We start from the raw sequence: 15,000 nt of genomic DNA, 5'->3' as shown, positions 1-15,000 counted from the left end.
CCATCCGCTCAAGATTCCCGCAAGCTCAAGGTATGGGCTGTACATTTCTTTGAATTTGAAAACGTTGGTCAGGATTATGATGAACTTTAGTAGGCTTTTAAGACATAATTATGGTGCTAAACTTCAGAATGCCATGGCCGGGCCAATTTAATGTATATTTGTCTGTGAACGATGTGCATTGTTGTCTGTCTAGATCGTTAGATTCAAACGACGCCGCAACAAGAAGACAATAGTGGCCAGTTATTCTGCGGTAGCTTAATCTTCTTAGAAAACCACTCAGCTGGTTGACAATTTAAATGTACTCGAAAATAAATTTCAAATTCCTAGTTAAGCCTAGTTCCCAATCGTGCGATAAGCACGAGCATAAGCATAAGCTTAAGAAAAATCGTTTGTGAACGGGCATAAAATAAGCATAAAATCAAGCTTAAGAATAAGCACAAGAAAAGGACATTTTTCCTTTCCTTGTGCTTGTGCTTGTTTCACAGGTGGGAACCAGCGTGCGTTAAACAAAAGCACAAGGGCGACAATTCGCGCGCCATCTTTAATCTTACTAGATACTACGCTTGCTTTTGCCAAACATTTCCTCGGCTCGTTTCACTGTGTGAACGGTGCATAACACTCATGTTGCTGCTTATCGCACAAGTGGGAACCGGGCTTTAGGGTTATTAAAATGACAAATGGAGAAATCGGAAATGATTTTGATTTCGACTTTAATTGAAGCTTTCTGTTTCATAGTCATGATCAAAATTGAGCGGGAACTACCCGCACGCGGCCTGCCCATACGGTGCAAAAGTTCATAAAAAGGCGAACTGTAACAGTTACTAGGATTTCTTTTTTTATGAATGGAAAGCGGGTAATAGGGATATAAATTGATGTCTTAACTGATTAATTAGATTCAAGGGATGTTTAGCTAACATGCACATAGGAGGCTTTTAGTACGTGTGAATAGCTTTCAGGGCCTACAATAGTCCTACTAGAGGACAATTAGGATCTTGTTTTCAGAATTTTCTAGACAAATTTGCGTGTGAAATTGAACAGGGACAAAACTTTTAACTCAAAAGCATACTTGCACCAGGGAATTAAAGCTTGTGGTTGATGGAGCTGGACTTGCTCAGGGTTCTCCCAAAAATTTGAAGTAGACAGAGAAAAATCTCACGTAGCCGGGGAAAATTGCTTTCCCTGCCAAACCAGCCCCACAAAATGCATATGCAAAATGCATATGAGTAGCCGCCTCCATAGCGTGTGAAAAGTACATGTTTATGGATAAAGCTAATAACTATTTTGTCAAAAGTTATTTAGTGTCAAATTAATTAATAAAACAAGTCTTGGTCTTATCAAAAAATTATATTCCTTCCTGCCTCTGTGATTTTTTTATAAATGCTGCATGCTATAAACAGCTATAGACGAACAGGAAGCACTTTTTTTCTCTGTAAAGAACTCAGTAGTTTTGTCCTTGAACAAATTATAGAAACTGTAAATATACATGTACCAGCTGTAAGAGTTAAAATGTCATCAAAGTGAGCTAGGTCTCTCATAATCAACATGCTTATTTTCTTCTCTTATACATTTTTCGGTTTCTTCCTGCCTGAAGCCATCTCTTGAATTAATGGTGAATACTGAGCATTTACATGTATGAGAAACAAAGTCCTGTTAATGCACTCAAGAAGGAAATCACAACCCTTGCCCACAAATATGTAAAGCACAATCAGACAGTGATGAGGACGGAACAGACTGTGCTGGAAATATTGTCTTATATGGCAATAAGGATTGTAATTGTTACCTAAATAATTTAATAATAATTGTTGTATTACTGTTTTAGGGTACCGGTATATTGAAATTTCCATGAACCCTTTATGTAAATAGTTTTCATATTACTGTTACGCTTTTGGTAAAAAAATTTGAATTGGTTTCAATGTTACAGGGTACTTGGAAATTTCCATGGACCCTTTCGGTATAGAATGTTTGAATTAGTCTCAATGGCACGGGCTACCTCTACTTCATGGAAATTTCCATGTACCCTTTTGGACAAGAGTTTTTGAATTAATCTCAATGTTACAGGGTACATGGAAATTTCCATGGAACTTTTCGGTATAGAAATTTTGAATGTTTCAATGTTATGGGGAACCTTTGAAATTTTCCACAAATTTCTAGTCGAAACATTGTTTCTGTCCTTTGGAAGAATATTTACCCATTTTTGAGCTAGATGTGCACTTCAAAATGCAAAAGTTTGTGTCATTATAGGGATATTTGCCACACAAAAGTGGAAATATAAAGGCTGCTATTTGCGCATCGTTACTTTTAATGGACAAGTAGTAAGAATATGCAAGAAACGATTTGAAATAAACCAAGTCAGATGTAGGCGCTGTTGGTCACTTAAGTCAATGTAACTGCTGATAAAGTCTGAAGACTTAAATCAATGGACAATTTTTCGGTTATGTGTACGATTTTTTTCTCTCCACCTAGAAAAGATCAAGGTTAAAAGTTGTATTCTTTTCCAAATTTCTTTCTTCAGAAAATCGCAACTTAAAAAAATTACGTGTTATAGGGTCTTATGCAAGATTTAAAGTATGGCCAGACTGCTATGTATGACACGATAAAAATCGAATAAATATATTATTGTCGGTCTCTTTTCCAGCCGGGTTGGGCTTGAGAAAAGCGCTGCAAACTATGTGCTGTGCTGGTGCCTACAGGGTACTTGGAAACAAATTTTGAATATTCAATTGTTTGGGTTTTTCTTTTTTTAATTGACTTGGTGTAAACTCTTTAATGATTAGTTCCAAGCATTAGAATTAGTTCTGAAAAAATAGGTCTCTGGTTGGTTTGCTTTAATGTGAAGAAGAGCGAAAAGGCTTATGGGAGATCATAAATCTATTTTATTCAAGAATGTCTTAAACAACTTCTTGCATCAGCGGTCGAAGTTCGTTACGACTTCCGATTTCTAGTATATGCATGACTAAAACCTAGTTAAATGGCTTACTTCGTGCGAGTTCACAAAACATCTAAGGGAGGATCGTAGTTTGGGCCCCCGTAAAGATCACTGCGATTTTTGCGAGTTTGTTGATAATTTGGTATAACTCATTTTTTATTTGTGTAGCGGGCTGTATGCTGTGTTAACTTAAAGTAACATTACTATTATTGCTACTGAGAATATGTTCTTGCATGTAAAATTTTGCATCTGAGTCAAGTCTCATATTTCCTAATGGAATCAGTTATAGCATAATTTGGATAAATGCATGGAATTCATAAAGTGTGTCCTCTTCCGTTGCCTTGTGTTGGATATTCCAGGACCTCAACTGCACCCTGCCAGTAAAGCAAATTCAGACGTGTTAGCCTTTATCTTGCTTGTTAGAAGGCGATAATTGGACCAACCATGATTCGAAGCAACTTTCAAATGAAAAAGGGTGATTAAAAAAAAAGAAAACAAATAATAATAATAATAATAATAATAATAATAATAATAATAATAATAATAATAATAATAATCCACAAGAGAAGAATATGAAAACTTCTGGGGTCCGATTTGACAAGAACCAGCAAATGAAAACCTGGAAGTGGAATAAATACATGAAGTACGCGATGCATTAGACCAGTCAATACCAGACAATGAGAACTTGACTGTACCTATTACTGACCATAAAGTCTACCAATGTTTAAAGTCAAAAAGGAATTGGGCAGCCCCTGGTAATGACAAGATAACCAACATTTGGCTAAAAAAGATCACTTGGAAGTCCTGAAAATGCACACGATGAATGAAAAGATAGTAGCCTTTGTAGAGAATGTGATGAGGAGCTGGACGATCACTCTACATGTAAGAACAAGTGCAGGTAACCAGGAAATTGGTCCCCTTATAATAAAGCGAGGTATACTCCAAGGTGACGCATTCTGTGTTAAGCTTTTTACTCCCTGCCTCAACCCAATCGCTTGGTAAAGTCTTTCACATGCAAAGAGCACAAAGATAACGCATTGCCTTTTCGTGGACGACTTCAAGACTTATCACAAAAGTTTAGCCAAGGCAACTACTTTGACAAATAGACTTGAAGGCATGTTTGGTGATATAGGCCTAAACTGGGGAATTCGAAAGTGCGCCGCGATCCACATCAAGGAAGGAAAGCTCCAGAACACCGAGAACCTACCCCTTAAAGGGGTAGCCAAATATCAGTACTAGGAGAGGAAGACCATTACAAATTTCTCGGTAAGATACAGAATGTCAACCAATTAGACAAACAGGTGTTTGAGCAGGCCAGTCAAGAGTACTTAAGAAGACCAGCAGCTATATGGACCTCCCACTATCCATACCAAGAAAAGTAAAGGCCACAAACACGTTTGCTTGCCCAGTTCTCCAATATTATGTGTGGTCAAGTGAATGGGCGATAGAAGACCTACAAGAACTGGATAGAAAGACCCGAACAGTAATAGCACAGAACAAAGGCAAGCACAACTCTGAGTCGAACAGGACCTTATACCTATCACCAGATTTAGGCGGGAGAGGCTTAAAAGAAATAGAGATACAGTATAAAGTTATGAAGATAAAGACCGCACACTACACCACAACCAATAAAGATTCCCATATAGAAGTAGTGAGAGCCTTTCAGGACGTCGAGGAAGCAAAAAAAGAGTAGATCAGTGATAAAAGATGCCAAGACTTACGCCCAGCAATTAAACGACAGCACATTCGACGAACAGCACAAATCCACCTCAGTAACAATGGGTGAGAAGGAAACTGTGTTCAAGATCAGTAGTCCAAAGTACATTCAGCAAACCCTTAAAGAGGCAACAGACACAAAGTACAAACAAAACGTCTCCGAACAACTATGGCTGGGCAACTATGTCACTCAACGCTGGAAAGACAGCGACATCTCTAAACACAACTTCAACCCAATCATGAAGTGGAAAAACATACCGGACGTAGTACTAAGTGTGCACACCAGTATTCTACAACAGCTCGTCCCTACAAAGGTTTACAGGGTAAAGAAACAAAAAGAACAAGGCTTAGATTTAGTGTGCACACTGTGCCACAGTGCAGAAGAAACCGTCCCACATCTATTATGCGGCTGCTCTGCTATTGCCCAAACAATCTACAAGGCGAGACACGATAGAATGTTAAGGCCGATTTACCATCTCTTATTATCAGTATATAACATGGAAAACGACGACTCCAAAGCGTGGTATAAACAAGCCATCCCGAAAGCAAGCACAGAAAACGACGAAGCTAAAATTCTCTGGGACACGCCTATATAAATAGATAAGGCGTCAGAGAATGGAGCAAACAAGCCAGACATGACGATCTTTGCTAAGAAGAACAAAGTTATCATCCTAGTGGAAGGAACTGTATGTAATATCGGACAGATCAACGATAGGAACGATTACAAGAACAGAAACTACCTGGATTTAAGACTGGGTCTCCAAAAACTCTATCCCGACTACGAGATCAAGCAAAGCAATATAGTGTTTAACTTCCTGGGAGATTTCAACACCACCCTAAAGAAAGAACTCTCTGATCTAGCCACAAGAAAGATGTTACTAAAGTGCTAACCAACTGTCAGAAGTGGATCATATCACAGAACTGTCAAATCACCAAAAATATAATAATAATAATAATAATAATAATAATAATAACAACAACAGTAAAGTAAAAATTACGATAAAAGAGAAGAACGTTTCGGCATTCGCATGGCACCATTTTAAAGTCGAAAATGATTAACATATTGATAATTAATGAAGCAGTGTCACGTATCGAGAAGAAACATTTGTTCCCATTTTGAGCCCCAGAACAATTCTATCAGTCTTTTTTTTTCAGTAACCTAGAGATCAGTTCTTGATGACATTTTTTCTTTGCCTCTTTGAATAGCGTTGAAAGCCGGGCAGGAAACCGTAAAGTTATGATAAGCCTTACCTGTCTTTAAAACTTTACCTCTGAGTCGACTGACTGATTACCGGTTGACCTAAATAACGACAAAGTTTTAAAAAATACAAAAAAATTCAAGAATATAAAATTACCAGAGAGAGAGAGAGAGAGAGAGAGAGAGAGAGAGAGAGTTACAGGAAACTCAACGCTGGACAACTTCTGGGGAAAACTGTAATTGCCCTGAGCGGGATTTGAACCCACGTCCCACTGATCACTAGCCGGGTGTGATAACCACTACACTATCAGATGCTGGCAACATGGCTGGTTGATCACTTAATGTGTGGCATTTACGTGCTGCTTCTCAAACAAAAATTATATTAATGACATGTATACTGAGTAGCCATGAGGAAAGTTGCTATTTTCACAGCTCTGTCTGTATTCTCTTGATTTTATGGAGCTTTTAGCTTTGCAACTGCTTAACTAATTCGAACTATCTTTCAAACGTTAACGTTTATTTCAAAACACCTTCTCTCTTTCAATACTTGCATTATGAAGAAATGGTTATGTTCCCTTTTTCCCCTGTTCCCCAGTTCAAATAAGCCATGTTCTCTTGTTCCCTAAAACCCCTGAGAGGGCTTCATCTCCAATCTTCGATCTCAGAAGAGATAAAGCTTAAACGAAGGAAAATGAATGAAAGTAGTCCTTGACAAAAAACTGCCTACATTAAAAGACTAGAATTATATAAAATCACAAATGGCACTGGTGTAATGAAAAATGATTTATAAATTCAGTTTAAAAGTTTTAAGATTCTCAATGTTCTTATACTGTCACAGCCTCAGAGAGAATTCCATACCTTAGGTCCTAGACGTCGAACTGAGCGTTTGAGCCTCAAAACGCGACTTTTAGTGAAAACTGTTATTTTTCAAAGTTTTCAGCAGTTTTGAAGCAAAACATTAAAAAAGTTCTCCCTTCGGTTCATATCGCAATGAGATCGAAAACTTTTTAAAAACCTTCCTTTGAGCGTGAAAACGTAACTTTTTGTGAAAACCCGAAATTTTAGCGTTTCCAGTATTTTTGGAGTAAAGAAATTGAAGAATATCTGGATATACGATTAAAGTAAGTTGTACAGTGTTTAATCCCACTAAAACGACAGGAAAAGGCGAAACCACGTTTTGTCTACTGATTTGGGGGAAAAGGTCCGCGATATCTATTTTCATTTAAGTTAACATTACTGTGAATAGTGTCACGAAAGAGTTTATCACAGTTCTTTCATTTGAGGTTTTTGGATCAGCCAGATCTCGTGGTTCTCATGCTGATAGTATTTGTGGCATCTCGAAAGATTGACTCCAATAAAGTGATATTCTTCATTTTAGAGAGACGAACAGAACCACTCCCACGTAAATTGGAACCACAATATCCTTCCCAGAGTATTAAACAAAGTCTAGCCTGCCGTACGAGAATTCGGGAACAGCACTACAAGCAAACTGTGGAAGACCTGCAACCCTTGAGCGAAGGAGACCCTGTGCGAGTCAGGAAACCAGGACAGAAAATATGGTTACCTGATATTGTTACCAAGGAATCTGAAGCACCTACAAAAGTATGTTTTCTTAGGCTTCATTCGCACTTTTAGCTCTCTTTCCTTTAGGCATAGCTTCTGGTAAATAGTATTCGAAACATAAAATCGTAAAATGGAAATGAGAGGCATTTCAAGACACAGCAAGTTATGGGCAGAAAAAAAGAGGGTGAAGCAGCTCACTGTCCCCGAGGGATCAACTCGCAGGAGACTGTTCGGGTTTCTGTATAACAAAAAATGCATCAAAATGGACGAGGAAGCTATCGAGTGAATTATAACAACAGCTTATGGGAATACAAATTAAATTGGTGGTATCACTTGAATAGGGTAGAATGTGTGGATGGCAGAAAATTGGATTGTGGTTGCAGAGGTGCAGTAAAACCACGCCATTCATTTTGGTTTTAACCGATTTAAAGAGGGTGCTTGCAAGATAATGCAAATAATCGCATGTCATTCGCTTTCATAAACATTATTAATCAATCTTACCTCTGGAATAATATTACTTTTCCGCCATCACTGTTTTTAGCTCTATTCCTAGAACATGATTATTTAGCACACGTCATCTCGGGTCTCAATAGTTGTCATCAGCCATTTACCAACTCATCGATCGTTTATGGTAATTACCCGCAATAACCAACTAAAAGATGGTTGCCCTGGTATTTTGACCAAATATGACCAACCCAATTTAGCCATATTGATAGTGAAAATTCGGGAATTTTTTCCTCTAATTTTCCTATGGGAATGACCCAGAAATGTAAATATTAAAACAAGCTGAAAATATTTCTCTCTTAGTTACATCGTAAACGGTAAACGGTAATAAACCTTTTACTCCCATGCCACAATTTTTAAAGAATGAAACTTGAGGATTTGCACAGTCAACTGATTCATATCTCACCTTTTTCGGAAAAAGTATACAGCCAATATGATGGCAGCAATCAGAATACACACCAACACAGGTGTGACTATGACTTCAACGCTAGACCCTGCAACATAAGAAACAGTCAGATAGATGTACAAGTACATATGCCACAATGGAAATCTTATCAACTTATGTATTGAAAATTCGACGTTTGTTAACTTTTACATTTATAAATTTATTCAGAGCTACTCAATTTGATTCATACACGCATTCCGAAATCGTTGATTCTTGTCCAAGTGAAAGGATTTATCGATTTCACAAACCAAAGATCAACTACCTTAGACTCAGCAGTGTTGATACGAAAAGGATGCCAAAATTCTTAACGTGTTTGGAAAATTATGCGTTGCCGTAGTGCAGATCTCCCATTCGTTTAAGAATTGTGAGAAAGTGTGTGATAATTATTTACATGTTTACATATTTAAATAAAATGATCCTTCCCTTTTCCTTTGAAACCTTTTCCACGTTGTTTAGCGCTTTCAGGCTCTTTCGGTGTAACGTCGTTCGTTGAAATAGAAGTCATCTCCGTTTCATTGGATGAAGTGACTGCAACTGTGGCGATCGTTGACGACAAAGGTCGTGCAGTCGTAATAGCAACCGAAGCTATAAAAAGTGAGATATTTGAACACAAGGATATCAATGTTACAAATGGATGCACTCTTGGAAAAATAAATCGTTCCCTTAGATCATTCTATTTTAGCTCGGATGTTCAACATGCGAGCGCCAAAAAATCAGGTGGAATTTTGCCTAAATATTTAGCTCTTTAAGGCCCTAAGGGGTCTCCCATTGACGAGTAAGTGGCAATTGATATTTAAAGGGTAAAACCGAAATCCTCTTTGGGAGACTTTGGAACACCTTCTTTGCATGCAGAGAATAATTTTCACGCCGCACGCATTGCATTGACATCAACCACGAGTGCCACTTGTGTCTTTGCCAATCCTCATTGCGTCAAACTGACTAGCCAATCTTTTGCGCCTTTAAAACAACATGAATGAATGTATGTTTGAAGTGCCGGTTATAAATAAAAGATAGAAGCGGTCCTCGGGCCTAACTGCAAATTTTAAGCAATTATCACTTTTTCTATTTAGACGCGTGAAAAATTCAGACGGCTTCAACGGGATTCGAAGCCATGACCCCTGCGATGCCGGTGCAATAATCTACCAACTGAGATATGAAGCCAAACAATTGGGAGCAGGATAATTTGTTGGGCTTATGTGTTCCCGTGAAAAGGACTAAAGAATGAAAGACATTGACCTGATCCCAACTTTGCAGCTTCATAGCTCAGTAAGTAGAGCATTGCACCAGCATCGCAGGACCCATTGGTTCGAAGCGGTCATGGGTGGCTCCCTTTGAAGCTACCAGAACTTTTCAGGCGTTATAAGAGACAGTCGCTTAAATTGCCTACTTAAGTGCGAGGATACCTTCTGCGGTTCACACCAATACTGTGTTGCCAAATGAAAACAACCGACAGAATTTAAAGTATGAACTACTATTACCATCATATTCTGGCAGACTCTTTTTGCGGGCGAATCGGCAAAAATCTTGTGTCACCATAAAGCAAACTGAGTGGTGACATAATCGATCGCATAAAATTATTCCGTGCTCTACTCAAGTTGTCTTCGGTTCATTTTAGTCAACGTAATTTCTATCTGTTTGCTTTTGGGAAGGATGTAACCGAACAGATTTCCATTTAATGCAACTAAACAACGCCAAAAAAAAAATGTATTTGCACTTTCAAGTCATTGTTTATTACCGGTGCATCCGTAGAGCTCTAGCCTTAGTGATATGTGATTATGCCATTCGACAGGTAAAATTCGGATGAAACGCGTCAAGACGGGAGGAGTCAAAATGCCGTAAACAACAGTCTCGCTGTCCTTATTTCCATAAAATACCTGAAATTTTAACAAAAATATTAATAAGACGCGATAAATTTCTATTTGCAATCATATAGGGGTAAACTATTACAGGAGAAGTGGCTGTATTCGGAATAAAACTGTTTCAAAGTGGAATCTAAGTTCTAAAGAAATACCAATAATCACCTATTCAGTTTCCGATAACACGAAGTATCATTACCATCACATCATTGGTCTCCCATCAAAGCAGCCGTCATTTTTGTAGACAAAAAAAGAATGAAGTGCTTGGGGACGACCAGGGGATGCATTCCTACGCAAGCACCCAAACGAAAGCTGTGTAAAGTGCGAAATGATAGTCACCTGTGCAGAACTGTTGGCGGACTTCGTGATGTAACTGTATCGGACTCCATCGATACTGTACTGTAACCTGTATCTGGATACCCATTGGTCGAATCCATTCTTTCCTTGCGTGGCTACACGCGTTACCATGGTCAAGCTACCAAGATCCACAAGAAGCCATTGGTTAAAATCATTTGTAAGTGCTGACCATCCCCCTTGTTTGTCACCTATCCTCTTTAGGTGTAATCTGGCCTGTCCTGGAGCATTATCTTCATCAAGCTGTGAAGAAGCATTGATCTGAGCATCTGGGATTTCTTTAGTTTCCATGCCAAGCGCTGAAGCGCACCCTAACGGTTAAATGGTAAAAGGTGGAGTCAATTCACATCGCGTGCGATTCTCTTGTCGTCGGATGGCACTGATTATACTACTTCGCTTAATTAGCCTCTTTCCACTCTCACTCGGTCATAAGATCCCGACTCTTAAGACTGCAGTGCAGCATAGAAGAGCTTAAGAAGCTTATGAAGAGCTTTGTGAACAAACTATGCTAATTAAAAAAAGCAGAGGTTTCTGCCAAGAAAAATTCTTCAGGATTTTTATTTGAGGGTTATATTGCCCAGCGTGAACTATGGCCTTATTTTATGGGGTGCACTGGCTCCGATATTCTAGATTCTTTAGAAAGGCTGCATTGCACACTGGGTAGAATTATTTTCAATTTACCGAAAGAGTGGTTCACTATTCGTTTTTACTATAAATTAGCTATTTTTAAATGCATGCATAAGCTTGTAACGGAAGACTGCCTAGCACCCTAATAAACTGTATGGCGAAGAAACGCGATCTCTCATATTCAATTAGAGCACGCGCCTCACTACTGGAACCACGTTTAAAAACACGTTTTATAAAGAACTCCATCGCATATAGAGGCACTGGCCTGTCGAAAATACGCTGACTTTGCTGACACAAGTCAATGTAACCTTGCAAACAAGCTCAAAACCTCAGATCTTTTTAAGGCCGCTAAATTTAACGTATTATCAGCCTCGACGCTAGTTTTAAACTTGAAGATTTTGTATATAATTTGTTTCTATGTCGCATTGATAACACTCAATACGCTTTAAGGACGGTGCCTACTATTGTTATTGCGCATACGCTCTGCACATCTCGAGATACTCGTGTTTCCTATCTGTGATGCTTACTAATGCAGGGATTATTTTGCGCAGTTCAAAAGCTTCCGGAGAAAGTAGATCTTATGAAGTACTCTTGGTATCCAAAAAGAAAATTGTGGGTAACCATGCATTTTTGAGAGATAATTGGGCTTCAATTTGCGTGGTTACTCCCAATTTTCTTTTTGGATTATCATAGACCTTATTCATAAATGGCGGTCAATTTATAATTCTTTTGTCCAAGTGCAAATTAGCCTACCAAGCCTCGATACCATACAGTGAATTGAAAAGAATTTTTGCTCTAAAATGAGGCTTGGTAGGCTAATTTGCACTTGGACAAAAGAATATAAATGTGACTGCCATTTATGAATAAGGTCTATAAACTGGGGCAAAAATATCGTTGAAATAGTAGGTACCGTCCATAAATTGCATTTAATTGTATTGGATATATAAATTAGTTGTAATATGTTGTAAAAGTTCATTTTGTTTACATTTCAATATCTAAGTAATGTATTGTGATTTATTTTAAAAGCTCATTTTATTTATCTTTTAATATCTACGTAATGTATTGTACACGATCCCACAAGCTTCCGGCTTTTAAATATATCGTTTATAAATAAAGACAACCTACCTACCAACCTACCTGCCAACCAATGAGGAAGTGCAAATTACCCCACGCGATAAATTCCGAGGTGGAGCCGTTGAATTGTTAACAAAAGCTGGAGTTCAAGTTACGAGATGGCTATTTTATAGTACCCACTAAATTACATTCTTAGCGCACTTTTATCGTTGCCGTACGCACTAAAGAGCGCCAGTTCATGGCTTATCTCATCAAGCCGAACACATTGCGCAGAATTGCGCGACATATCTAAATTTGAAACCTCATGAAAAGGCACAAGAGAATAAAGAAAATGGCATCTGACCTTTATTTGCCAGAGACCTTGAGTTATTTTGCGCTCAGTAAGCACCTCAATTATCTTTTCAAGGAAAAAAAAAGCCGTTATTTACTAATACAAGACAAACTAGCGTTTTTAAGTCTGGACTCGAAGCAAAATAGGTGTAGATGGCTGCAAGCGTAAGAAGACACGCCAACGATAGCCTCAACTTGGTCTGATTTCGCTTTTGGTTTGGTTGGGGAGATAGTGCGAGTTCTTTTGGGCCTTCGTACGATCAGACTAGTTTAATAAATGCATTACCTGGGCAACCGTACAGCTCCATTCTCATTGATATATGTTCATACCACTTAACAGGCATTAGTCGTATATACCGTGCAGTGACTGGAGGATGAAGTCTGTTGTACACAACTGTATTACTATCTTTGTTTCCATCAAACACCTGATAAAGGAAACACACACGACACAGTTGTGATCACCTTTTTTCATAAAAGAAAAAAAAAACGATGTTCATACCACTCGAAAACAAATTCAAGATGGCGGACTGCCGGCAGGGTGGTTAAACAAAACGAGGCAAACCTGTATCGATCTGAAACACCAAAATGATTATATTTTTTCTGCTACTATCTAATTATATCGACTGACAATGACAAGAAACACTGGTCTATTCAGTTAATCGGAGGCATTCAAAGATAGAGGAATCTTTTTACTTCGTAAGATATCATAAAATTAGTATACCTTCGGCGTGGTGGCCTCTGAATCTCGGCAAATCTCAAACTTTGCTCCATCATCACTATATCCTATCTTGTACTTGGCCACCCACTCTTTGCGGCCATTGCTTCCTTGAGTTGCTACACGTGTTACTGTAAAGTAATCTAACAGATCTACTTGAAGCCATTGGTCAAGGTCATTTGTCATGGCGGACCAGCACCCGGGAATGTTGCCTTCTGCTTTCAGGTTCAACCTTGCAAGTCGTGCAGGGCTGTTACTATCTCGCACTGTGGATGCGCTGATTTGAGAGGCGGCAATTTCCTCACTTCCCATTCCAAGAGGAGTTACGCAAGCTAAATATAAAAAGAGAAAGAAACGATAAAAAGACCTGTTTTGGTATAAGGATCTTTAGAGAAAATCGTGTCTATGCAATACAGAACGATGTTCGAAAAGTATCCATTAGCCAAAACTAAAAAATGTCATGGTGCACCCATTTTTTTGAAAGATCCACATAATAAGCAACTCTACTTTTTTCAAGAATAAATCAGTTCGTTTCCGTAAGTAAAAAAAATAACCAGTCCGTGACACTAAAAATTATTCGAGGACAAGGGATTGAGCTTTAGAATTATTCCTCTTATTTGATTTGATCTAAATAACTGGATTTGCCCAATTTACTTGTCACGAACAGTTGTGCTTATTCTTTCTTATTCTTAAATGAGCTATCTAAGACAACTCATGCCATCTGTTACACTTGATAATAACCAGACATGATTAGGCAAGTACCTGGGCATCCATACACTTCTATTCTCATTGATATACGATTATGCCACTCCACAGGCAAAAAGCGGACAAAACGGGTATTGATTGATTGGGTTAACTTGTTTAACACAATGGTGTTCCTGTCAACATTGCCATCAAACACCTAAAAAAGTGAAACGTCACTGTGAGCGCTGGACGAAACTGAGCGGTCTGGCTCTTATATGGGTAACAAAAATCTAGTGTCACTGAACAACCGAATCGACAAGTTCATTTACCACAGTAGATAGCTCAGCCAAAGCCGACGTTTCTAGGGTTAACCCTTAGTCATAGCTAAGAACGTAGACGTTTATTGGAAGGTCCTATGTTTTTAACCTTTTTTGGTACGATTTTTAAACTTTCAAAACAGCAACACAGTGCCTCAGTTTCTTTAAAAAACTAACTACATCAGCTTTCGACACGGAATGGATAAACTTTGTTTAGTGTCAACTCGTTAAGCGATCGGGGGAATAATTTAGGACATGGTACACAGAAATCAAATCAATTTAACTCCAAGGAAACGTTGTTTTTTTAGGAGATGGGAAAAACGTCGCAGAGCAGAGTAGAGAGCCAACAAACTCATCCCACTTAAGAAGGCGCATCTGGGAATCGAACGGGTCACATGAGTGGAAGAAGAGTGCTATCACCACTGTTTTAACCTTGCACCCCTGGACTAGGTCGAAAACGGGAATAAATCACTGTCAACAGTTACGATTCCAGTGATCAAACATGATTTATTTTAATTCAATGTGTTTCTTTCTCTTTACAAACAGCCAACATATTATTACCGAGAACATTGGCTACATTCACACGGTACCGGCCGAATTTCTCCTGGTTGAAATTTCGTGCATTTAGGGTTTCCTTTCACACGGAACCACGCTACTTGAAAGGTACGAAAATTTAGACGCCTCGCAAAAC

General features: G+C 38.5%; 1 protein-coding gene across 1 annotated transcript in view; it reads right to left on the bottom strand.

Moving 5' to 3' along the window:
• Window positions 1-2,126: 2,126 nt before the first annotated feature.
• Window positions 2,127-15,000, bottom strand: part of LOC138012429 (uncharacterized) — a 49,462-nt gene continuing 36,588 nt past the window's right edge. Inside the window, exons 7-16 of the mRNA XM_068859199.1 lie at window positions 14,071-14,209; window positions 13,315-13,640; window positions 12,880-13,018; window positions 10,548-10,873; window positions 10,088-10,226; window positions 8,778-8,937; window positions 8,314-8,403; window positions 7,905-7,952; window positions 5,894-5,942; window positions 2,127-3,300 (exon numbers count right to left, since the gene is read on the bottom strand). Of these exons, the coding sequence (XP_068715300.1) occupies window positions 5,900-5,942; window positions 7,905-7,952; window positions 8,314-8,403; window positions 8,778-8,937; window positions 10,088-10,226; window positions 10,548-10,873; window positions 12,880-13,018; window positions 13,315-13,640; window positions 14,071-14,209 (1,410 nt within the window). The 3' untranslated portion in view covers window positions 2,127-3,300; window positions 5,894-5,899. The remainder of the gene's footprint in view (window positions 3,301-5,893; window positions 5,943-7,904; window positions 7,953-8,313; window positions 8,404-8,777; window positions 8,938-10,087; window positions 10,227-10,547; window positions 10,874-12,879; window positions 13,019-13,314; window positions 13,641-14,070; window positions 14,210-15,000) is intronic.

The sequence above is a fragment of the Montipora foliosa genome, chromosome 8, assembly GCF_036669935.1.
Source record: "Montipora foliosa isolate CH-2021 chromosome 8, ASM3666993v2, whole genome shotgun sequence".
Classification (NCBI taxonomy): domain Eukaryota; kingdom Metazoa; phylum Cnidaria; class Anthozoa; order Scleractinia; family Acroporidae; genus Montipora; species Montipora foliosa.
The sequence above is the reverse complement of the archived record's forward strand: the minus strand, read 5'-3'. Positions and strand labels throughout refer to the sequence as shown.